General features: G+C 41.0%; 2 protein-coding genes and 1 long non-coding RNA gene across 4 annotated transcripts in view; 1 reads left to right on the top strand and 2 right to left on the bottom strand.

The window, feature by feature from the left end:
* Positions 1-356: 356 nt before the first annotated feature.
* Positions 357-11,355, bottom strand: LOC133152582 (uncharacterized). Its single transcript, XR_009714155.1, has 6 exons — positions 11,084-11,355; positions 7,066-7,273; positions 4,897-4,983; positions 4,634-4,779; positions 4,415-4,567; positions 357-2,050 (listed from the first exon to the last, which is right to left on the bottom strand). It is a non-coding gene; the product is annotated as an uncharacterized LOC133152582 (long non-coding RNA).
* Positions 11,356-11,766: 411 nt separating this feature from the next.
* foxf1 (forkhead box F1) lies at positions 11,767-14,632 on the top strand. Its single transcript, XM_061276290.1, has 2 exons — positions 11,767-13,013; positions 13,701-14,632. Exons 1-2 carry the CDS (start codon positions 12,053-12,055, stop codon positions 13,862-13,864), a joined length of 1,125 nt encoding a protein of 374 aa, XP_061132274.1. The 5' UTR covers positions 11,767-12,052; the 3' UTR covers positions 13,865-14,632.
* A 1,661-nt stretch (positions 14,633-16,293) lies between these two features.
* The window catches only part of mthfsd (methenyltetrahydrofolate synthetase domain containing), a 37,872-nt gene continuing 28,906 nt past the window's right edge, over positions 16,294-25,259 (bottom strand). For both annotated transcript variants that reach the window (XM_061276288.1, XM_061276289.1), the window contains exon 8: positions 16,294-18,107. In XM_061276288.1, the coding sequence (XP_061132272.1) occupies positions 17,373-18,107 (735 nt within the window). In that variant the 3' untranslated portion in view covers positions 16,294-17,372. The remainder of the gene's footprint in view (positions 18,108-25,259) is intronic.

Here is a 25,259-nt window from a genome sequence, read left to right as displayed (position 1 = left end):
GTCAAATTCTTGGATTAGTGCCCACTGTTGGTTGGGAGTATCACCCTTCTCCAGGAAACACAATTAACCATTTATGAGGCAACTCAGTGAAGGAGTTGGAAGATGCAAAACTTTAAAGGTGCTAAGCTATTGTAGTGCAATTTTAATACTGAAATTAATTTGCTTTTGTTAGTTTGTGTTCCAAATTATTTTGCATGTGGGGTTTAAATTAATTGAAAATTGTTTATCTGGTCAGGTTTTTGCATATGTTGTGTCTCCTATTCTAGTTGAAAATTATTCATGCAGTTCCTTTTTTGGGGGTGACTGCCATTGTTACTCCATACAAAGTTCAGTTGATCAATTAATAACATTAAGAATTGAACTCAACACAACTTTATTCATAGAAAATGTATACAACAACCACAGCTGCAACAAAGTGCGCTACATAATGAAGTTGACCATGAATCACATTAAATGATACAAAGACAATAAACATAAATACATAAATAAATTACGCTTTTCTAAATAACCGATACTTGTCTAAAACTAAAGTCTTGCAGCCTCCACTTGGCCTCACACGACGTTTAGACTAAAAGAATGATGTGGTCTGTCAAGGTGATAGTTTGACCCCTGAACTGAAATCTTGCTTCATGCTAACATAAACTCAGTTGACGGTGAGATAAGGACGTAAGAATATTGTACCCAAAAAGTGCCAATTATTTATCTTACTTTTAAATTAAGTCACTTGTCGTCCTATTACATCTTTGAATTCATCGCGTCTTGGTCAGTGTGAGCTCCAATTAAATATTTAACCCTTTCTCCCACAGACAGAAGATGTCAAGTGTCTGGGGTTAGTTCAACTGAGCCCGTGTGTCTCCAAACTAATCTCCAGGCCAAAGAGCGCTGCGGATCTAAGAGGGGAAGATGGCCTTGCAAAACGGCCTGAAGGCTCAAAGCAGATCTGGGATGGAGCTAGATAATGAGCAGGGGGGATAAAGTAGAGTTATGGAGGTCTTATCACCCGGAGCCCCTGGGTCAGGCGGCACTGCTGGTGGCCACGGTCGACTAAATTATCGCAAAAACACACAACTGTAGGTAAAAAATGTACAAATGTACATACAAATATGCATCGTCCAGGTAGAGCTATTTGCATGTATACACAACGCCTGAGTGATGTCCTTCACTGGCTCCACTCAACATCTACATACGTGGGGGTCATGTGGGGGAGACGCAGACAAAGTGTGTTGTTGGTCTAGCCAGACCTCAGGCTGTGATTTGTTGAAGAGCATCAGACGGGAGTCAACCACAATCGAAATAAATCACCTCTGTGGCACCAACGTTGATAATGCCCCGATGTTACATGCATCGTGTGCACTTACAAATAGTCATTAATTTTCTTCACGAGGACGACACACAATCTAATTGTTGGGTTTGATGACACAATATGCTTTTCACCATCTCTACTGCATTGTTATGCGTCACAATCTGTGGGGAATGCCAGCTGACTTTAGGAGAGACATGCGTGATCTCAGCCAGGATGAAACAAGCCGGGATCGTCTTACCATTACTATTCTAACTGTAGGCAATACGCAGACACAAAAGCTGATGAAAAGATTGATTGGAGGAGTTTAAATGGCTATTTGATACAGCTGAGTTTAATTCAGGAAAGTGTTTGGGGGATTAAAACAGCATCGGCCGAGCGTAACGAGGAACAGAATCGCTTCCTGATAATTAGTCCGCTCATTACGGTACGTAACTTGCTCCTTTCTTCCACAAGAGACATATTTCTCAAAGTGAGCAGGACTCCAGCTCAGGGTGTCGGCATGTATCCCATTATGGTTGGGCCGCGTGGACAGAAGAGTTCTGCCGGCTTGCCGCGGCTTTATTTATTTGACTGTCTTTCATCTGCAAACCACCACAATCGACATCAGAGGCAAATCCACCCTGTGTATCCCATAGGTGTCATTTAGGATTGATTCCCTGGAATTAGCAGACGTCAAACGAAACCATGTGGTTGTCTGTCGGACCAGCTGTCTGTTTTTCCCAAACGCCCACGATGTAGAGTCCACACCTACAGACAAATAAAAAAAACATGCTCCATATAAATCCCAAATATTGTTTTTTTTTACTTAACCTTCCCTTTAATATCCTGGACGTAAATTATTACACTAAATTCTGAGTGAAGTGACTGATATGAGTCTAAAAGTCCCAAAACACAGCCAAAGATGAAGCGGCCGTTCATCGACATATTGCCATCGTGTCCGTCTGTCTCCAGTCAGGACACACTCAACAGAATGTCCACTTTGCCGTGACTGTGTTTACTCGGCCGGTACACAAAGTCAGCTGGCTGCAAGCGCTATTAACGAATCAAGAACAAACCTCTGCAGAGTGCTTTTCATTTTATATACTCTGAAAGTTGCATAGATATAGATATATAGCTCTGGTCATTTTGCGCTATTTTTACAACGATGTAAAAGGATCTTGAGTGTATTGAAAGGCGGGATGTTTACACAGTCTGAATGCACAGTTTTGCAGCAGAACTTTTTCTTCACTGTCGCTGTGAACATCCTGCATGTATCTAGAGCAGTGACTCTCAAAGTGTCGTACGAGTACCACTAGGTACAGTTCAGTTGTTGTGTTTTTTAGTAGTTTTGTATTTAGACTTTGAGAAAAAAAATGTTGACGTGATTCTCACAAGTTATAAGCAGTTGTCATATATATTATGACTATAATGTTGTTTCATTTTGGGTTTTGTTTCTCTTGGCATATTTTTGAAAATATATATTTCCAGTAGAATTCTGACTGGATATGTATTTTTTTTTCCTCTCATAATATTTTGATTTGTTTGACTGTTTTTCCCTCTGTATCACAACTTTTTTTTCTTCTAATATTTGAGGTTCATTCATTTATAATTGAAACTTTTTATCATTAAATGCATTCCTGGAATGACTTATTTTTACCCCTCTTAACCCATTGACGCCAATAAGAAAATATATACCTACATATAAAAATTAAATAAAATTTCTGTACGCAATATTTACGTGGTACTTGGCATAAAAGGTTTGAGAACCACTCATCAAGAGTATACGTCCCACCAAATGTCCCGAAGCATCTAATGTAATCAGGACACTTCTGTAAAATGCTTGAATATATCTTTTTTTCAATCACAAGAATAAACATGAACCAAACCTTTAATTTGCACTGAAGTGGAATTGAGGAGCTTGAGGCCCTGCCGCGGCGAACTTGATTACTTAATAATACGGTGATAAACACAACTATCAATCAAAGCCTCTGACAAGAGCTACAATTCAGGGGAAATCTTGCCAAGCTCACAAGTGTTGGCTCTAACTGTGGCGGAGCATGTGTGCGAGTGTGCGTGTGTGTTCGACCATATAGGTGGAAAGCAATGAGGTGTTACGTTTATTTATAGAGCATAAGTGCAGTAATGGTGTATCTTGATAACAGCTTTATAATCAAATGGTCACTCAGCAGATTGGCCAAGGGGGACTATTTGAATGAATTTGTGAATGAGAAATATTTTTGTAAGATGGAGTGGAGATTTGGCAATTCCAGTTCCATTTTGAATAAAAACAACAAAAACGATTTTCAAATGACATAAAACTTGACGTAGAAAATAGATGTTTATATTGGACAGCGGCAGCAGCAGGACTATCATTTAGTAATTGGGTTGGCGTGACTTTCCTGCAAATTTTGCCAAACAGGAAGTTGGCATGTAAATGTGACAGAATAAAGAAATTCTATTGAGATATGTGGACCTAGACGTTTCCAATGTGCTGGACTGCTGACTGCACGGCTGATAAAGTTTAAAACTGGAAAGTACTGTCATGAGATTAGAATATCTACTTGCCAGAGTAATGAAACAAAAGCTTGATGACTAGCTCAAATGACCTTTCCCCACTGAATTGGAAATGGCAAACACTACAAAGGATTTTGTAATGTGTTTTTTTAATAATAAAAATTGCACTCTAATATTTTACTAGAAAACATCCATAATAATGTATTTAAATAATATGTAAGAATTAAACAGCTTTTGTCTTATTTTCTACTTCAGTTCAAACGACGTTTTGCTACTCTTTCTGGTGTGCATGCCTTGGACATAAGGGGGCGGTATAATAGACAGGCATATACAGTGCATGTAGACAGCCACAGCTCCTCAGTAGGATGTAGTAATATTGGTCATACATTGCAGAGAATAAAGCATAAACTGTATTCCTGTGAGCATTTTCTAGTATCAGTCTACATGTGTTGCTCCACCATTTGTGTTTAGTTGTGGATTTTGAGCAGATTGGGTGACTTTTACCCAAGGTTGGGTTGATTATTTCCACCCAGCAGATTGGGTTGAACCTTGGATTTGGGCTGGCTGAAGAGCAGCACCTGGTTGTTATCTAGAGTAAGTTTAATGTAAGATTTTTACCTTTTATTGGATCAAAATCTTGACCACGTTGCGCTGGGTCGACTTGCCAACTTGTATAAATAACCCAGCATTGGCTCCGTCTCTTTTCAACCCAGCGTTGGGTTTGTGATTTCACCCAATTTGGGTTATGTTTTGCCCGGCAGTTTCCTTGTGCTGAAAGAAAAAGTGGGGATTGAATAGGATTCATTTGTGCTGCAAAGTTTGCAGTTTTCTGTTTACTTTGAGTTTACGTCAGCGCTCAGGTAAATTAAGTCCTCAAAAATCCAGCTGGTTCTGGTGGTGCACCTCTGACGGGCTTGCTGCTATTCTCTCTCGGACCTCGCCACTTGTAGCAGACCGTGGCTGATTTCCTTCCTTGCGTGACTCTGGAGTGTAAACACACAGCCAGAGTGACTCATCACTATTTCTCACTTCCATGCTCAGATATAAACATACGGATGGGTCAGGGGTCATTTGAGGGTAACGAATGGGCGTGGGCGGACCTAGTATGTATCCCTGTAAGGCATCTTCCATTCTCCAAAGAATTCACAGCTTCCTGTGGCCAAAGCCACATGCCTGCCCACTCCAGCCTAGAGGAAGCAGAAAGAGAAACACGGTTAGAAATAAAGAACGAGAAAGAACACCGGCAATCCAAGTGATGAATTGACTTCTTTGCAGCGCTGCGTGGAAAGAATGCCGATGTGATGTATTTCTGTTCACCTTCCAGACGCAGGACGTGTTAAAAGAGTGATGCTTGGATGTGAGCAGGAGGGGATGTGACTAAGTTCAATCGCGTGGCGAGTATTAACTTCATTCATACTCCGACTGATTTATAAGACATGGAAAGCGTGTTTATAGGCCGCTGCCAGCTTGTCTTTGGGGAAGAACGACTTCATGTAACAAAAACTGGGATGCCTTTGGTAAGCGCTGATCAGCGCTTTAGTTCTTTTTCTCTCCTGTTGCCGCAGTCTGGTGTGGGGGGGCAGACACTTCCCGTCAGGCCCCAATGTGAAGAAGGGCCAAATACAGTACAACATCAATCACTTGGCACTCCACAACTTCCCCGGTGCCATTGTTGTAGAGCAGGAAATAGGCTGCTAGCAGGTGGAAATAAAAACCCTTTGACAACTACAGCATAGGGTTGAAGATTATTCCCAGGATGAGCGCAACATTTGCACAAGCTACTGCCCCCACCACCACCACCACCCCTCACACTCAGCCTCACCCGCACATGTACAAAAATAGCAACATTTATGTGTACAAGATTTGAAGAACGGTAACATTAGTTATTTTTTGCAGAGGATAAAGAATATATGCAGTGAGTAGTTTTGTATCATATGTCTATATGTGCAACGTTTGTTTTATGTTTTATTTATTTGATATTTATATTTTTTATATATATCTGTGTTATGTTTTGTTTATATTATTTTATTTTAATTATCCTTGTCAATAGTGTTACTATAACACCACCACATACAGTACATAGCTAAATCACGCCTTCTTACTCTGTTTGGGTGTTTGTTCCTCTGTCATGGTGGTTTCTTAAAAATCTGATTAGTACAAGAAGGGCTGTTGTTTTTTTCACAGATCATTTTAGTAATGTAATAACGTCAGGTCAGCCTGGCAGTTTTAACAAAAATAACTGAAAATCAATTCCTTAAAAAATGCCCTCTTTAAAAATGTTACAATGTAAATATTAAAACAATGACTACAAAGTTGAGAACACTTTTATAATGAGGACAGTTTGGCCCTTGAATTTGATTCTTATTTAGTTCCTATGATTCTAAGATTCCGTCAACTAGCATCCTGTATCCTGTTCAGCCTTATAGGTTCCACTGTATTGTGTTTTTAGAACCTTAAGAAAGCTTGTGTTATTCCCCCACTGACTTGTGGTGCTGTGAAAATGAAAATTACTGAGGCTGTTTTGTGTGTCACTACATTTGACATCATGTTCTTCATCTTTCCACCAATCCCAGGTTTGCGTTGGACACGAAACTGCCACATGTTTTAATTGCAGCCTCTCCCTGCCTTCTTTCCGTCCCCGCCGCTCTTCATGTGGGATGGAAGGCTGAGACCTGGCAGGGTGGCTGTCACATAATGCCCACGCCTGTGATGCTTCGCTGGGACCCCCCTCCGCTCAGGAAATGCTCTCGGCCTATTTCCCACCCTGGCGCTCCACTGTGGAGAGCCGGGCATTACGCTCCGAATCCAGTTACCGTCCCAGAACATTCCTGACTGATTCCGACCGCTGCCTGGCCGTGGCTTCCCAGAGACAACGAGGACGTGCCCTCATTTCAAAGCGACTGGAGTATCAAGTTGGGCGCTACCAAAGCTCTTCATGGCAGAAGCTGCATGACAGGAAACAAGCTCCCCCCATATTGCTTCCATTTGTGGTTTGTATGCAGGTGGCTTCAGTTGGGTGCAGGATTAAAAATATTCAACTCAGGTTGCCAGAGTGATATCTCCGATTGTGGTGGAGTGTTTGGGAATTCTTAATTGCTTTTTCCGAATGAGCTTACCACAGGAAAATCCCCCTTCAGAGCAGAAAAAAACAAGAGAGTGGGTGACCCGTAAACCCTGAAGATTTCATGTAAACACGCACATCGGAGCCCATGCTGCTCCCCGGCCCGCCGCATCTCACTGCTGTCAGGGTGGCAACACGGCAAACTAACCTGCAACGGCGGCCCACCGAGCCTCTGCGCATGCCCTCGCCAATGTGGTTTATGTCTCATCTCCTATTATTGACGGCTCAGACAGCATCAGGATATCGTGACGGACCGGCCCCGCATGGGAGCTGTGCACAGCCGCAGGGTGGGGCGCCGTTGACTGGCTCCCATGTGCTGTGTGGGACAGACCCATTGTGGAATGGCATCCGAGCGCCTGTAAGAAAAGCAAGGAGAGAGGACGTTGGGCAAATTGATGATCAGTTATCAAATTCAATGTCTTCAACTGAGGTTTTATTGGGTTATAAACTGGAATAAAATTTCAGAAGTTGACCATCAAACTGGCACACACTCTTGGCGAGGGCTTTTTGACCCATAAAATACACAAGTACACTAGTGTGCGTTATTAATATTTTTATTATCCTGTTTGTCATTGTAACATTGTATGAAACATAAACATTTCAGACAAAAAATGATTTCATCAAAATATACTGCTAATGTATAAAATGGAACAAGTTGTGCTTCATACACAAAATATATAAGAGAAAACGTGTGCTTGAATTGTTGGATTTAGAGTATTAGTCGATAACATTTTTGAATGAGTCATTGGGAATGAAAAAAAAGTTTGAAGTGGATTTTACATAAAAAATGTTTTGAGGGGAACGTACAGCTATGATTGTCAGAAACTTCAGTTTCATGACTGATTAAGTCTTCACAAAGAAAAAAATACAAGCTTTGTTTAAGTGTATCCGATATAGAAAGGGAAGCAACAGAGGTCAATTTAAAAAATAATTTAGTTCCAAACACGTTTCTCTGATGGACAGTTTTCATTCATAAGTGCCTCCTTCCTTCCACATTCAGCATTAAGTAACTTTGACTATAGTGGAAATAATCATCTCTTATTTATTACTTTTGAGTGTTCCTTCAATTTACACACACTCACAAAATAGATCAAGGACCTACTTTATGTTGTAATGATGACCAATTGAGACAATTGTTCATACATGTGCTAACTCATTTGAACACGACTAGTATTTGTCTAACTTTTGGACCAGTTAAATCCTCACTCGTGCGATGTGTCCATCATGTATATATGAATAGGCAGCATTAGATCAAATAATAATAATAATAATAATTAGAACACTTCAGCGCATCTTTATGAATTCAATCAAATTAATTGTACACATCCTTGACATGCAAGTGGAATACGCGAGAGATTTCAACGTGCCAATTTGCACCTAAGCACTTGTTCCATTTTAGGGTCTTTTTAAATATTATGCACCATTCAATGATATGCAAAAACATTCTATAAAGCGATTTTCTCATTTAAATAGCACAATACACAAATTCTATGAAGCGTAACGACAACATGACAGTATTCATGTTAAGCGGATACTCTTGTACAGAGTCAATAAGGCAGAATGTGTATTGGGTTTCAGGTGTACCTAATGTTATGGCCTGTGACTGTATTTGGTTTCACGGCCTCTTACAGTGCTTATTGTCCTGTGCATAGGAACGACTCCTTTCGTTAGCTGTGGCCATGAGAAGAAGGAAAAGCACGCAAGCATATAGCAACTGCATGGTGGAGGCCATCAAATACACTTGACGTTCACGGAGCGACCCAAAAAAGCGCGCAATCAGCGGTCTGCGAGCTATGCCGTCCTTTCTCGTTCACATAAACAGCACTTAAAAGAAAATATACACGGCCACCTACAGCGCAAGGAAAGTGATGAGGGCTCCACATCACACTGGTTTCAATTAAAGCGACAGCGAACTGCAGGGGACACTTGACGCGTACATTGACTAAACGCACTTCTCCTTAAAAATGCTTGACAGTTCGTGAAGGAAACTATATATTCTAATTTCAGTATAAAATGTAGGCTATTTGAAAAAAGTTGAAATGTGTGTGTTTTGCGTCAGACATAATATTGGGACATTTTGATGACCGGCTATTAATTGGCATTTCTTGTTCTCTCATTTGAAATATATCAATTAATCATCATTATCATCATCAAATATGTCGCAAGACCATTTGCATATTATATATTGGACAATCATTTTAATTTAATGCGCAACGTCGTGGACGCTACAATAAAATTGTAAACCCGCAAAATTTTTGAGTAATAACTTAAAATAAACAGCAAAGCATTAATGTTTTAAAGCATGTGCTGAATTTTTTTTTAATTAGTACCTATTTAAATTAATTCACATATTTGAGTTGTCCCAAAACGTTTTGAGCGACTCTGGCGTTGCCAGATGTAGTTGGCCGCTTTTATTTCGTGATCACCTTTGTGTTTTTGTGTCCTGTTTTTGTTTTATGTTAATCATGTTATAATTGACCTATTTATTGATGCACAGAACTTCTGTGAATACTTTTTTTTTTTTTAATTTGCTTTATCAATAGCCTGGATTGAATTGGGGTATAAAAGTGTGGAAAGATATATAACTTTTTGGTTAATTATGCATGTTTAGTTATATTTATTTACTCTAGTTGTATTAACCATCCGTTGCCTTAATCAGCACTAAGAAATGAAATATTGTATGTTTTTATTCCTTGGCATTTCGAACATGTGCAGTCGTCACACATTTTAAACTTTTATTTAGTCGAATCAATTTGATGCATTCTATAAGTGGCGTGACATTTGCTATAAGCGTCCCTAAAGCTCTTAATGGGCTACATCAAATTAAACCTAAAATTAGGTAGCTACTAAAGAAACAGCAACTGAGTGTGTTTCTTGCTCAAATGATGAGCTCAGAAGAAAACACATGAAGTGTTTTCCGACTGCAGACAGGAATGGGGCTATATTGGGTTCACTGCAGTAAATAAGGTATACACGACAGTCAGGAAGGCCTGTCAGGGCCGTGCACTCTGCGGTCTACCTCCACCTAAGTGGTCCTGCTTTCCTGGGTATGCAGAGCTGTCCAATATTTCACGATGGGACGTCATGGAAGAAGGGGAGAAAAAAAACACATGAATGCTTGGTGACGAATACAATCTGCTTGCGACACCATTAACAGCGAGTTCTTTTCCTCTGCTATTTATTCACGAATAAAACGTGTTTATATCATTAAAATAAATATTTATCAATGTAATTGTCGCAGTTCTCAACATTAAGTTGAATGAAAATTGTGCACTATAAAAGTCAAAGTCTACATAATAAATATGCATTTTTTGGAAGTGTATTGAGCGTAGTAAGATCATCATTCTTGTTAATGCCAAAAAAAAAAAGGAAATTGGGCGTATTAGACCCTTTTACTCACTTTATATTTCGAAAGAACCGGATATCAATTAATATTAACTAATATTGATCTCAGCGCATGCGGCAAGAGTATCAGTTTGTGTTTCGGTGGGGCGGGGGGGTAAATGAAATGTAGGTAATTAAACGCATTGGGCAGGGAGAAGACCGGAGCGTGTTGGCCCCTGCGCAGATTGAGCGCGCTGGGTGGTCCTACTCGCTGATAAATGCCCCCCCCCCTTTTTTTTTTTTTTACAAAATCTGCACCAACGTCGGCGCAGTCGTCGGTTCAAACAATATGAACATTAATTAATCGACGCATGTGTGCGCTCAACGGCAAAACTAACAATTAGCACCTTTACACCAGCCTGACTGACAATGAAATGACATTTTGACCATGCATGAATCACAGAACAAAAACGCCACTTGGGTTATGAAAATTGTAATGATATATAATAAAATATATATTTTTTTTGTTTTGTTTATTTTATCTTATTGTTAAAATAGGAACAGTAGGAGATTTGAGCTCACTGTGAGGGGAAAGGTTGCAGACTGCAGTTATGGAGACCTCTAGGGAACAATAGCAAGCTACTGTCAACAGATTTAGCTTATAAAGTCATCTGCTTGCAGTATAGTCTGCAAGCACTGCAGCATAAATGCCAGTCTAGAATTAAACCTTACAACAGTGCACTTTTTAACATCGACGAGGCTATGAGAAGTACTTTGCAAACCCTATTGATCCCCTTTGACAATTAGGTATACCACAATAAAACTGAATTATAGTAACTTACTTTTACTTGTGAAATGACGGTCCCAGCATGTCTGGAGTCGTTCCGTGGTCTGAACCCGAGGTTCTGGGCTCACAGCGCGGCAGAGCTTCAACTTCATTCCCCGGGCGTCTCCTGCGTAAATATTATGACTTACACAAACAATATTCGGCTGCATATAAAAAAGCCCACAGACTTCTCTGTGCAGGGCACATCACAGTGACTATTAGCTGATCGAACTGGGCTTTTTGTTGATTTTCTTTCTCTTTTTTTTTTTACATTCAAGAAGTGAACATGTTTACATTTTGCTGTGTAAACATCCTGCCCACCCGCCCGCTTATTTTGTACAGAAATTTGGAGGCTGGTTTTGAATATGAGGGGGCACGCCCTTTGGAAAAGTCATTTAAAACATTGCAAAAATATTTAGATGCTTTCCAACGGGTGGCGCATAAACGTGTGAGAACTTGCACATCTTGGATTAGAATACAATTAGTTAAAAAAGAAAAATCCGATGTTAACGCACACATACATTATTGTAGTGTTTGCATACAGTAAGGCCCTATGGAAGATAGAATGACACATTTAAACGAAAGAATTGTCTTTTTTTTAATGCAAAGTAAAAAGTGAGTGCACCCAGATGTGCACGCTTACAGGCGGCCCACCACTGGAGGAGGAGTGGAAATGGGCGGGCCCCATTTTTTTCCCCCGGATGGCCAAGACATGCAGCTTGCAGCTCGCTGATGGCAACAGATAAGTAAAAAAGTCAGCAGGACAACACACAGCAAGTGAAGTGGAAAGCGGCTCCTGTTCTACTCCTTCTATCCCACTCTGGAAAAGTTTTGGACGAGCCACTCTTTCAGGAACCTCTCCGCACTGAGAAGCAGCGTTCTCCTTTTTTTGTTCTCTTTATGCCGGTGAGTTGACGTCGTCTCGTGTGGTGTGGAGGTGGAAGACAACGTCTTCTTCTACCCAGCGCGCCCAAGGGTCTAACTAATGACGGCAGAGGTCCAGCAGCCCCAAGCGCACACTCCTGCCCAGAGCGGCCCCATGTCTGCTCCGGACAAGACCGCGGTGATGGACACCGCCGCCTCCTCCACCGCCAAAGCCAAAAAGACCAACGCGGGGATCCGCCGGCCGGAGAAGCCTCCATACTCTTACATCGCCCTCATAGTCATGGCGATCCAGAGCTCCCCCACTAAGCGGCTGACCCTCAGTGAGATCTACCAGTTCCTGCAGAGTCGCTTCCCCTTCTTCAGGGGCTCCTACCAGGGCTGGAAGAACTCGGTGCGCCACAATTTGTCCCTAAACGAGTGCTTCATCAAGCTGCCCAAGGGTCTGGGCCGGCCAGGGAAGGGTCACTACTGGACTATCGACCCGGCAAGTGAGTTTATGTTCGAGGAGGGCTCGTTCAGGAGGAGACCCCGAGGGTTCCGGCGCAAGTGCCAAGCGCTCAAGCCCATGTACAGCATGATGAACGGTTTGGGCTTCAACCACATCCCAGAGTCGTACAACTTCCAGGGGAGCGGCGGGGGCCTGTCGTGTCCGCCCAACAGCTTGTCCCTGGACAGCGGGATCGGGATGATGAACGGACACCTGGCGGGGAACATGGACGGCATGGCTCTGTCCGGCCACTCGATGACGCACTTGTCGGCCAACGGCGGCCACTCGTATATGGGGAGCTGCGCGGCGAACGCCGCCGAGGGGGGCTACCCTCACCACGACAACTCCGCCTCGCCTCTGCTCACCAGCGGCGGCGTGATGGAGCCGCACCCGGTCTATTCTAGCCCGGCGTCGGCGTGGGCTCCGAGTCCCAATAACGGAGCTTCTTACATCAAGCAGCAGCCGCTGTCTCCGTGCAACCCCGGAGCCAACGCGCTGCAGCCCAGCCTGCCCACGCACTCGCTGGAGCAGCCTTACCTGCACCAGAACGGCCACACGGCCACGGACTTGCAAGGTAGGCAAGCTTCCATCCACAAAAATACCACAATAACAACAGCAATAACACTTCGGCTTACATTGAAACAGATCGCGTGGAAAAATGAAAACAAAGACCAGCCACATAATTATTAGTGTTGGGCCAAGCTAAAGTGCTTCACTGACCTTTTGCCAAGCGCCGGCCCAGTAGAAATACTGCCTTTAATTGCAGTGGCAAAAACTTGGTCTTGACACTGGATTTGAAATGAATATTTTACTTCAAGGAAAAGCACATCAGGAAAGCACTTTAAATTGTATTGGGAAAGCTCCAGATTAGTGAATAGAAAAACAAACAAGGAGACTGCCTTGTCTCGGACCAACGCCAATTAAACTTGCATGCGTCTTTTTTAGGCCATCATACTAAAAGGAACACTTTGAAACTTATAATAATTCCTATGATTTCCTTATGTATTATTACACTTGAGTAAAATCCATGTACGTTTTATATAGAAAAGTTGGCATATGCCAATTGAGCTTCCATTTGCCTTGACTATGTAACCTAATAAATAAACTTGGAGACACTGGAGGCTTATAATTACTAGAACATAACCTAATTCCATATTGGCAATTCTATTTTAATTATTTGTGACTAAACAACCCTACCATGGGGGCAATTAGGGGGATGAAAAAAATTGCATGTCGTAAACATGCATGTGTGTGTTTTCAGGCATCCCTCGGTACCATTCGCAGTCTCCGAGCATGTGTGACCGGAAGGAGTTCGTGTTCTCCTTCAACGCCATGACGTCGTCAGCCATGCACTCGCCGAGCAGCAGCTCCTACTACCACCACCAGCAGGTCTCCTACCAGGACATCAAGCCGTGCGTCATGTGATGCGGGTTCAGTTGGGTTCAGCTCCGTGCAGCTGAAACGAAAAGGAAAAGAAAACCACTGAGGGGACGTGAAGGCCTCTCGAAAGACAAGCCGGACTACTTTTTCCTCCCCTCTTCCGTCTCACACAAGCGCGACCATATGCAGTGATGATGATGATGATAATAATATATAATAATACAAACTTTTACGTGCCGTCATGGAGCAGCGGGGTGAAAGTCGGATGACGTTTGGTACTGGGTCCTGCATTGCGGACTACAACTACACATTTTTTGTCCAGCTTTTTTTCTTCATCCTTGTTAAAAAAAAAAAAGATGCACACTTTTATTTTCTGTGTTCTCTTTCTTCTTTTTTTGTTGCTGTTGCATAAAACACTCTTTTGGAATTCCAGTGACATGAACAATTGTGGACAATATATTGATGTGTCCATGTATACTGTATAAAATGATTAAGGCACTTTTTGAATAGCCTATAAGCGCAACTTTTTTTTTTATTTATTCGGAACTGAAAGCCTGCATATTTTTCATTTCAGGCGAATTGGCCAAGGAGGTTTTGCTTTATTGGCAATATTTGTCAGAACGCTTATTATTTGTTTTAAAATGAAAAGTGAGGATATATTGTAAGCACCGTTTCTGTCATTATGTATAGACCACCATGAATTAATGCCAGCACTGTTCTATAGATTGTTGGAGAATTTAGCAAAGGTCATCTTTATTACAATCTGTAAGAAATAAAATATTTTTGGGGCTGATGATGCCTAAATTCTCGAAACAGATACATTTGGATTTTGTTTAGCATACAAAACCAGTTTAACAACTTGAAACTCAATCTATTCGTCAATTATCAATAAATATATATAATGTTCGGTTGATTAAAATGTTGGTCATTTAATATAAACGTCAGAAATAATGCTAAAACCCTCAAAACTAAGTCATTTATAAAACCTAAAGAAGATGCTGATGAAACTTTCAAATGTATTGCCATGAATTTTGGAGAGACGCATTTTGTGACGACATGAATGCATGTTAAGAACTTAAATTCCACACTCTAAACGGTTGGGTTAAAAATTGGACCGACCAGAGAAACTGTGGGTGCCCCCCCCCCCCCCCTTTAAAAAAAAAACAACCCCAAAATATTTTACAAAAATATGGGTCAAATCGACTCAACCTCCTTGGTCGGTCCATTTTTTAACGCAAATTTATTTTAAGGGTGCAGTAATTATAATCTCTTTTAAATATAATACCACTTCCGTATTTAGGGTTGTAAAATAAAATCGGCTATATTTTGACATAATCCAACCACAAACAAATGTAAAACAGCATTACACACGCGATCAAATACAAACGCTGCATCCAAAAGTTGACCGATAAATATTAAAACTTTATTATATATATTTTTTACTAACAATCCCGATGATGTTTTAATTAAAACTATTTCGTGATAGTGCTTTACAGTGCATAATCGTACTGCATCATACTGGAAGCTTTTTTAAATATTTTGTCCCGCTTGTGTAGAAAAATAGTGCAGTTCTATTCTACTGCAAGTACAACCATAATTTTGGAACATAATGCTAAATTAATACACTTAACAGCGTCTATTAAAACGGCACGTTTAACTCGAGTTTATTTTATTTTATTATGCTTTTTTAAAACCAATTTGAAGTCGAATTGATGTAACCCAAAAGCGTGGATTTTAAAGTGCAAGCTCACCGCAAAAGCATGTGCGTACATTTCTTTCTGCTTAAGAGAACGAAGAAAATTGCAGGTGCCGCTGTAGTTTAGGAAAAAAAAATAGATTCAATGTGTAATTCTATAAAACGGCAACACGGTAACATCTCGGTTCATGCTCACTTTCGTGTCTACCCAGCCAATAAATGCTGGCCAGCGTATACGCACGTTGCACCTCGGGTTGTCAATGCAGTGCACCTAAACATATACATCACGCAGCACGTATGGCCCAGCCAGCCAGCCAGCCAGCCAGCCAGCCAGCAGCAATGGAATCCTCTCATTCAAACTGATGACATTGGCCAAGGCGCGGCACAGCAAAAGGAGTGAGATGACTAACCACAGCTGCTGTCCCCGACCTGCAGGCTTGCATGCCAGCTCCATAAAAAGCCCGAAGGAGGCTGCTGGGTGTAGACTGACATGACTTGCTGGATGTTTGCGAAGTTCTCCACGCGCTTAAAGGCAGCCAAGCAGGTAAAGTGTGTCCAAGAACATACGTGATGGGCGTGATGAAGGGCAGATGTGGCATGCGGGTTTATTTGTTGTGCTACTGACCTCTCAGCTGTTGCAATTCAACACATCAGAAAGGAAGACAACAAATGACTCATTCACATATTTTTAAGTTTTAAATGGAATATTCATTTATGATGATGTTGCAGCATAATGGATAAAGCTTCCGCGTAAAGAGAGTTCGGATACAGGCTGCTATTCAACTTTATGGAGGGATTATTTTATTAAAATATGACATTAGAAGGGGGAAAAAAACATTCTGAAGTGCTCTCAATAGTTGTGTTACATTCTATTGCAGAAATATGATCAGTTAATGAACATTATAGCACTCTGATAGACTTAACAGAAAATCAGTCACGGTTAACCAACTATATCAGTAGGTACAATTTATTGGATGAATTATGAACTGTATGTAAAAGTCATAATCAATGAAATAAATCACTTATGTCAGATAAGATGTGGACAACCAAACAATTTTGGTGATTACATTGCAGATATACAATACAGTATTTATCCATTCAATAAATGTGACAATCTTAACAATGACACACAGTGGCTCTTATGCATGCTGCTCAATCTGATAAAGGCAATAAACAAATGAGCTATGTCTAGACAAAAATAATGTCCTTGATGTCCAAAAATAATGACCTTGATTTAACAATGTTTTATTCACTGCCAAATAAATAAGGTTGAAGTTTACAGGATCGTATAGAGCATGCATGGCAGTGGTCGCTAATATGAATTCAAACAAACTACAATGAATATATTGTAAAATTAATACCTCTATCATATTCTCGATCCAAACTGCATTTTTATCTTTGTATAGAAAGATTTGCTGATTCAGCTCTTGCATTGGCTGGCCATTGAATTGAAATGTCAGACTGGACAAAGTCGTGTAGTGGAAAGCGGGGAGTTGTTTATATACAATTTGGCCGCACGGTGGTGCTATTTGCATCTCTTGGCCTTTAATCGTGAAGCTCGCCAACTGGGATTTTGGAACTGGACTGGGCAAGGTGCTTGTTTTTGCAACACGCGGAGATCATACATATGGAGAGATTGTGAGGCAGAGAATCTAATCACTAGCTTGCTGGGCTTTTCAATTATTTAACTTTTAAAAAAAAAGGAGAATCTTCACATTTAGATGTGCTATTGTTGCATAATGTATTTAGATTTTGCTTAATATAAAATAGGGCTCTACTGCAATCCATTTTTATCGATAAACCCAAACCAAAAGTGTTATAAGGCATTTCAAGGTTAGCGCAGTTACATTTCTGCTTTTACTGCTCAGTCTGCTCGTGGGCTTCATTCTTGGAATCCACCACTTCTACATCAGATGCGGGAGCCGCTGCCGGTTCGGCTTTCCGATTGGACGGGCCGGGCCTCTTGCTGCGCCGTTGGCTCTTGGCCAGCTCGGCCTGCACACTGTGACCATTCAAGGTGAGCCCCTGTAGAGCCTCCAGGGCTTTCGCTGCAGCTTCCGGGTTGCTGTAGTCCAAGAAGGCGCGGTGCTGCGCTCCCTGCCAGGTGAGCCTCAGAGGCGCCGCTTCCCTCTCACGCAGGGATGTCTTCAGCTCGCTGACACGCAGCCCTGTGGGGATCCCACCCAGATACACTGTGGTCACACTGGGAGGCATCTTACTAGGAGTCAGATCTTCACCCCCAGTATCCTCTGGAGTCTTCTCCTTCAGGTTGCGTCCACTTCGTCCCTTCCTTCTCCGCCTTTCGGCGCCCTCCACCTCATTTCCTCTACTTTCTTTTCTTACGCGAGCTAGACGCGGTCCAGCGTTCAATTGTGGCTCCACACCTTTCTCCTCCTTGGACTCTTCGTGGGCATCATGACGGGCTGCTTTCTGCCTCAGCCTGCGCCTGCTTTGCTTTTTGGGGGGACCTGGTTGCGAGACAGGCTCGGCCGGGGGGGGAGCCACGCCCAAGGTAACGTCCTTCCCTGCTTGCTCCTCCAGAGCCAGGAGCTTCTTCAGGATGGGGATCTTCTCCAGCTTGTCTGTATCCAGCTGAGGACATAAAACTGGGCAATCTCAGTCAGGCTGAAAGAGGCTGTTGGGTATTATTGTGTGAAGGCGAAGGCCTTCACACATATGTTATTCTACTTTTTTCACTTTATTATTGTGTGAAGGCGAAGGCCTTCACACATATGTTATTCTACACCATTCTCTATTATTGTGTGAAGGCGAAGGCCTTCACACATATGTTATTCTACTCCATTTACTTTATTGTGTGAAGGCGAAGGCCTTCACACATATGTTATTCTACTCCATTTACTTTATTGTGTGAAGGCGAAGGCCTTCACACTTATGTTATTCTACACCATTCTCTATTATTGTGTGAAGGCGAAGGCCTTCACACATATGTTATTCTACACCATTCTCTATTATTATTGTGTGAAGGCGAAGGCCTTCACACATATGTTATTCTACACCATTCTCTATTATTATTATTATTATTATTCTCTTTTATTCTCCACACTTTTTTGTCCACTTTCATCTTCCACATAATTCATCCGATTCACTCCATTCCACTTTCCACGTATTCCAAATATTCACGCGATGAGCGCTTCCATTTTTCTCGTTCCGAAAATTTTCCGATTCCGCAAAATTCCCAAAATTCCGACAAATTTTTCCCCATCCATTCTTAATGGCACATTCGACATTTCACAAAATTCCGTTTTTCACCTCTAACTTCTACATTTTTCAACCGATTCAACCCATTCCAACTTTCAACTGTTCATCTTTTGCCTACCTATTCCACAACTTCCCGCTTACCAAAAATTCCAAATTTTCAAATTTGAAATTCAACCAAAATTCTCTCAAATTCCATTTTTCTACTCTAATTTCTACATTTTTCAACCGATTCAACCCATTCCAACTTTCAACTGTTCATCTTTTGCCTACCTATTCCACAACTTCCCACTTACCAAAAATTCCAAATTTTCAAATTTGAAATTCAACCAAAATTCTCCAAAATTCAGTTTTTCCACTCTAATTTCTACATTTTTCAACCGATTCAACCCATTCCAACTTTCAACTGTTCATCTTTTGCCTACCTATTCCACAACTTCCCACTTACCAAAAATTCCGAACTTTCACATTTGAAATTCAACCAAATTCTCCAAAATTTCGTTTTTCCACTCTAATTTCTACATTTTTCGACCGATTCAACCCATTCCACATTTATTCCCTTTATTCATCTTATGCTTACCACATTCACTCCCATTCACCCCCACTTCCACTATGCTTACACAATTCAACCCTTGACCCCCAATTCCAGTGTGGCGGCCATCTTGGATGACCCTGAAGTGCCACCAATGAACCCAGAATGAACCGGAAGTGCCCCAAATCAAACCGAAAGTGACCCCAAATAGACCGGAAGTGACCTCAGGTAAACCGGAAGTGACCCCAAATCAAACCGGAAGTGACCCCAAATGTACCGGAAGTGACCTTTTTAGACCGGAAATGACCCCTAATAAACCGGAAGTGACCTCAGACGAACCGGAAGTGACCCAAATCAAACCGGAAGTGACCCGAATAAACCGGAAGTGACCCCAAATAGACCGGAAGTGACCCCAAATAGACCGGAAGTGACCTCAGGTAAACCGGAAGTGACCCCAAATCAAACCGGAAGTGACCCCAAATGTACCGGAAGTGACCTTTTTAGACCGGAAATGACCCCTAATAAACCGGAAGTGACCTCAGACGAACCGGAAGTGACCCAAATTAAACCGGAAGTGACCCAAATAAACCGGAAGTGACCCCAAATAGACCGGAAGTGACCCCAAATAGACCGGAAGTGACCTCTGGTAAACCGGAAGTGACCCCAAATCAAACCGGAAGTGACCCCAAATGAACCGGAAGTGACCTTTTTAGACCGGAAATGACCCCAAATAAACCGGAAGTGACCTCAGCTGAACCGGAAGTGACCTGTTTTAAACCGGAAGTGACCCAAATAAACCGGAAGTGACCCAAACTAGACCGGAAGTGACCTGAATCAAACCGGAAGTGACTATATTTTAACACTGAGTGGCCCAAATAGCTACATTTGCGCTAACTTTTTCGTTTTTTGTCTGATTTAACCCGTTTCAACATTTTTACCCCAAAAGTGAACCTCCTGAGGCCGTTTTTTTGTTTTGTTCCAAATTTAGAAAGATTTTGGCGCAATTGCTTTTTTTTATTTACCCATTCATTCTCTATGGGGATTCAACATTTGCTCTAACTTCTACATTTTTTAACTGATTCAACCCGTTCCAACTTTCAACTGTACATCTACCTATTCTACAACTTCCCACTTACCAAAAATTCCAAATTCGAAATTCAACCAAATTCTCCAAAATTTCGTTTTTCTACACTAATTTCTACATTTTTCAACCGATTCAACCCATTCCAACTTTCAGCTGTTCATCTTTTGCCTACCTATTCCACAACTTCCCACTTACCAAATATTCCAAACTTTCAATTTTGAAATTCACCACAAATTCTCCAAATATTCTACATTTCTCAAGTAATTCAACACGTTTCAACATCGTTCGGCAGCATTCCCCGAAAAAGTTATTCATACATTTCGCCTTCACACGCAATTTCTCCAGAAATTGCAAAATTCTAGTTATTATTATTATTCTCTTTTATTCTCCACACTTTTTTGTCCACTTTCATCTTCCACATAATTCATCCGATTCACTCCATTCCACTTTCCACGTATTCCAAATATTCACGCGATGAGCGCTTCCATTTTTCTCGTTCCGAAAATTTTCCGATTCCGCAAAATTCCCAAAATTCCGACAAATTTTTCCCCATCCATTCTTAATGACACATTCGACATTTCACAAAATTTCGTTTTTCACCTCTAACTTCTACATTTTTCAACCGATTCAACCCATTCCAACTTTCAACTGTTCATCTTTTGCCTACCTATTCCACAACTTCCCATTTACCAAAAATTCCAAATTTTCAAATTTGAAATTCAACCAAAATTCTCTCAAATTCCGTTATTCCACTCTAATTTCTACATTTTTCAACCGATTCAACCCATTCCAACTTTCAACTGTTCATCTTTTGCCTACCTATTCCACAACTTCCCACTTACCAAAAATTCCAAATTCTCAAATTTGAAATTCAACCAAAATTCTCTAAAATTTCGTTTTTCTACTCTAATTTCTACATTTTTCGACCGATTCAACCCATTCCAAATGCATTCACCATATGCTTCCCACATTCACTCCCATTCACCCCCACTTCCACTACGCTTACACATTCAACCCTTGACCCCCAATTCCAGTGTGGTGGCCATCTTGGATTGACCCTCAAGTGCCCCCAATGAACCCAAAATGAACCGGAAGTGCCCCAAATCAAACCGAAAGTGACCCCAAATAGACCGGAAGTGACCTCAGGTAAACCGGAAGTGACCCCAAATGTACCGGAAGTGACCTTTTTAGACCGGAAATGACCCCTAATAAACCGGAAGTGACCTCAGACGAACCGGAAGTGACCCAAATTAAACCGGAAGTGACCCAAATAAACCGGAAGTGACCCCAAATAGACCGGAAGTGACCCCAAATAGACCGGAAGTGACCCCAAATAGACCGGAAGTGATCTCTGGTAAACCGGAAGTGACCCCAAATCAAACCGGAAGTGACCAAAAATAAACCGGAAGTGACCTTTTTAGACCGGAAATGACCCCAAATAAACCGGAAGTGACCTCAGCTAAACCGGAAGTGACCTGTTTTAAACCGGAAGTGACCCAAATAAACCGGAAGTGACCCAAATTAGACCGGAAATGACCCGAATCAAGCCGGAAGTGACCTTATTTCAACACTAAGTGCCCCAAATAGCTACATTTGCGCTAACGTCTTCGTTTTTTATCCGATTTAACCCGTTTCAACATTTTTACCCCAAAAGTGAACCTCCTGAGGCCGTTTCTTTGGGTTTTGTTCCAAATTTAGAAAGATTTTGGCGCAATTGCTTTTTTTTATTTTCCCATTCATTCTCTATGGGGATTCAACATTTGCTCTAACTTCTACATTTTTTAACTGATTCAACCCGTTCCAACTTTCAACTGTTCATCTTTTGCCTACCTATTCCACAACTTCCCACTTACCAACAATTCCAAATTTAAAATTCAACCAAATTCTCCAAAATTTCGTTTTTCTACTCTAACTTCTACATTTTTCAACCGATTCAACCCATTCCAACTTTCAACTGTTCATCTTTTGCCTACCTATTCCACAACTTCCCACTTACCAAATATTCCAAACTTTCAATTTTGAAATTCACCACAAATTCTCCAAATATTCTACATTTCTCAAGTAATTCAACACGTTTCAACATCGTTCGGCAGCATTCCCCGAAAAAGTTATTCATACATTTCGCCTTCACACGCAATTTCTCCAGAAATTGCAAAATTCTAGTTATTATTGTGTGAAGGCGAAGGCCTTCACACATATGTTATTCTACACCATTCTCTATTATTATTGTGTGAAGGCGAAGGCCTTCACACATATGTTATTCTACACCATTCTCTATTATTATTATTATTATTATTCTCTTTTATTCTCCACACTTTTTTGTCCACTTTCATCTTCCACATAATTCATCCGATTCACTCCATTCCACTTTCCACGTATTCCAAATATTCACGCGATGAGCGCTTCCATTTTTCTCGTTCCGAAAATTTTCCGATTCCGCAAAATTCCCAAAATTCCGACAAATTTTTCCCCATCCATTCTTAATGGCACATTCGACATTTCACAAAATTTCGTTTTTCACCTCTAACTTCTACATTTTTCAACCGATTCAACCCATTCCAACTTTCAACTGTTCATCTTTTGCCTACCTATTCCACAACTTCCCACTTACCAAAAATTCCAAATTTTCAAATTTGAAATTCAACCAAAATTCTCCAAAATTCAGTTTTTCCACTCTAATTTCTACATTTTTCAACCGATTCAACCCATTCCAACTTTCAACTGTTCATCTTTTGCCTACCTATTCCACAACTTCCCACTTACCAAAAATTCCGAACTTTCACATTTGAAATTCAACCAAATTCTCCAAAATTTCGTTTTTCCACTCTAATTTCTACATTTTTCGACCGATTCAACCCATTCCACATTTATTCCCTTTATTCATCTTATGCTTACCACATTCACTCCCAATCACCCCCACTTCCACTATGCTTACACAATTCAACCCTTGACCCCCAATTCCAGTGTGGCGGCCATCTTGGATGACCCAGAAGTGCCACCAATGAACCCAGAATGAACCGGAAGTGCCCCAAATCAAACCGAAAGTGTCCCCAAATAGACCGGAAGTGACCTCAGGTAAACCGGAAGTGACCCAAAATCAAACCGGAAGTGACCCCAAATGTACCGGAAGTGACCTTTTTAGACCGGAAATGACCCCTAATAAACCGGAAGTGACCTCAGACGAACCGGAAGTGACCCAAATTAAACCGGAAGTGACCCAAATAAACCGGAAGTGACCCCAAATAGACCGGAAGTGACCTCTGGTAAACCGGAAGTGACCCCAAATCAAACCGGAAGTGACCCCAAATCAACCGGAAGTGACCTTTTTAGACCGGAAATGACCCCAAATAAACCGGAAGTGACCTCAGCTAAACCGGAAGTGACCTGTTTTAAACCGGAAGTGACCCAAATAAACCGGAAGTGACCCAAACTAGACCGGAAGTGACCCGAATCAAACCGGAAGTGACCTTATTTTAACACTGAGTGGCCCAAATAGCTACATTTGCGCTAACTTTTTCTTTTTTTGTCTGATTTAACCCGTTTCAACATTTTTACCCCAAAAGTGAACCTCCTGAGGCCGTTTTTTTTGTTTTGTTCAAAATTTAGAAAGATTTTGGCGCAATTGCTTTTTTTTATTTACCCATTCATTCTCTATGGGGATTCAACATTTGCTCTAACTTCTACATTTTTTAACTGATTCAACCCGTTCCAACTTTCAACTGTACATCTACCTATTCTACAACTTCCCACTTACCAAAAATTCCAAATTCGAAATTCAACCAAATTCTCCAAAATTTCGTTTTTCTACTCTAATTTCTACATTTTTCAACCGATTCAACCCATTCCAACTTTCAGCTGTTCATCTTTTGCCTACCAATTCCACAACTTCCCACTTACCAAATATTCCAAACTTTCAATTTTGAAATTCACCACAAATTCTCCAAATATTCTACATTTCTCAAGTAATTCAACACGTTTCAACATCGTTCGGCAGCATTCCCCGAAAAAGTTATTCATACATTTCGCCTTCACACGCAATTTCTCCAGAAATTGCAAAATTCTAGTTATTATTATTATTCTCTTTTATTCTCCACACTTTTTTGTCCACTTTCATCTTCCACATAATTCATCCGATTCACTCCATTCCACTTTCCACGTATTCCAAATATTCACGCGATGAGCGCTTCCATTTTTCTCGTTCCGAAAATTTTCCGATTCCGCAAAATTCCCAAAATTCCGACAAATTTTTCCCCATCCATTCTTAATGGCACATTCGACATTTCACAAAATTCCGTTTTTCACCTCTAACTTCTACATTTTTCAACCGATTCAACCCATTCCAACTTTCAACTGTTCATCTTTTGCCTACCTATTCCACAACTTCCCGCTTACCAAAAATTCCAAATTTTCAAATTTGAAATTCAACCAAAATTCTCTCAAATTCCATTTTTCTACTCTAATTTCTACATTTTTCAACCGATTCAACCCATTCCAACTTTCAACTGTTCATCTTTTGCCTACCTATTCCACAACTTCCCACTTACCAAAAATTCCAAATTTTCAAATTTGAAATTCAACCAAAATTCTCCAAAATTCAGTTTTTCCACTCTAATTTCTACATTTTTCAACCGATTCAACCCATTCCAACTTTCAACTGTTCATCTTTTGCCTACCTATTCCACAACTTCCCACTTACCAAAAATTCCGAACTTTCACATTTGAAATTCAACCAAATTCTCCAAAATTTCGTTTTTCCACTCTAATTTCTACATTTTTCGACCGATTCAACCCATTCCACATTTATTCCCTTTATTCATCTTATGCTTACCACATTCACTCCCATTCACCCCCACTTCCACTATGCTTACACAATTCAACCCTTGACCCCCAATTCCAGTGTGGCGGCCATCTT

The sequence above is a fragment of the Syngnathus typhle genome, linkage group LG4 (genome assembly GCF_033458585.1).
Source record: "Syngnathus typhle isolate RoL2023-S1 ecotype Sweden linkage group LG4, RoL_Styp_1.0, whole genome shotgun sequence".
NCBI lineage: Eukaryota > Metazoa > Chordata > Actinopteri > Syngnathiformes > Syngnathidae > Syngnathus > Syngnathus typhle.
The sequence above is the reverse complement of the archived record's forward strand: the minus strand, read 5'-3'. Positions and strand labels throughout refer to the sequence as shown.

Coding starts and splice junctions, on each gene's coding strand:
- foxf1 (XM_061276290.1), top strand. CDS start 12,053: ATGACGGCAGAGGTCCAGCAGCCCCAAGCGCACACTCCTGCCCAGAGC. Junction 13,014..13,700: donor CACGGCCACGGACTTGCAAG/GTAGGCAAGCTT, acceptor GTGTGTTTTCAG/GCATCCCTCGGTACCATTCG.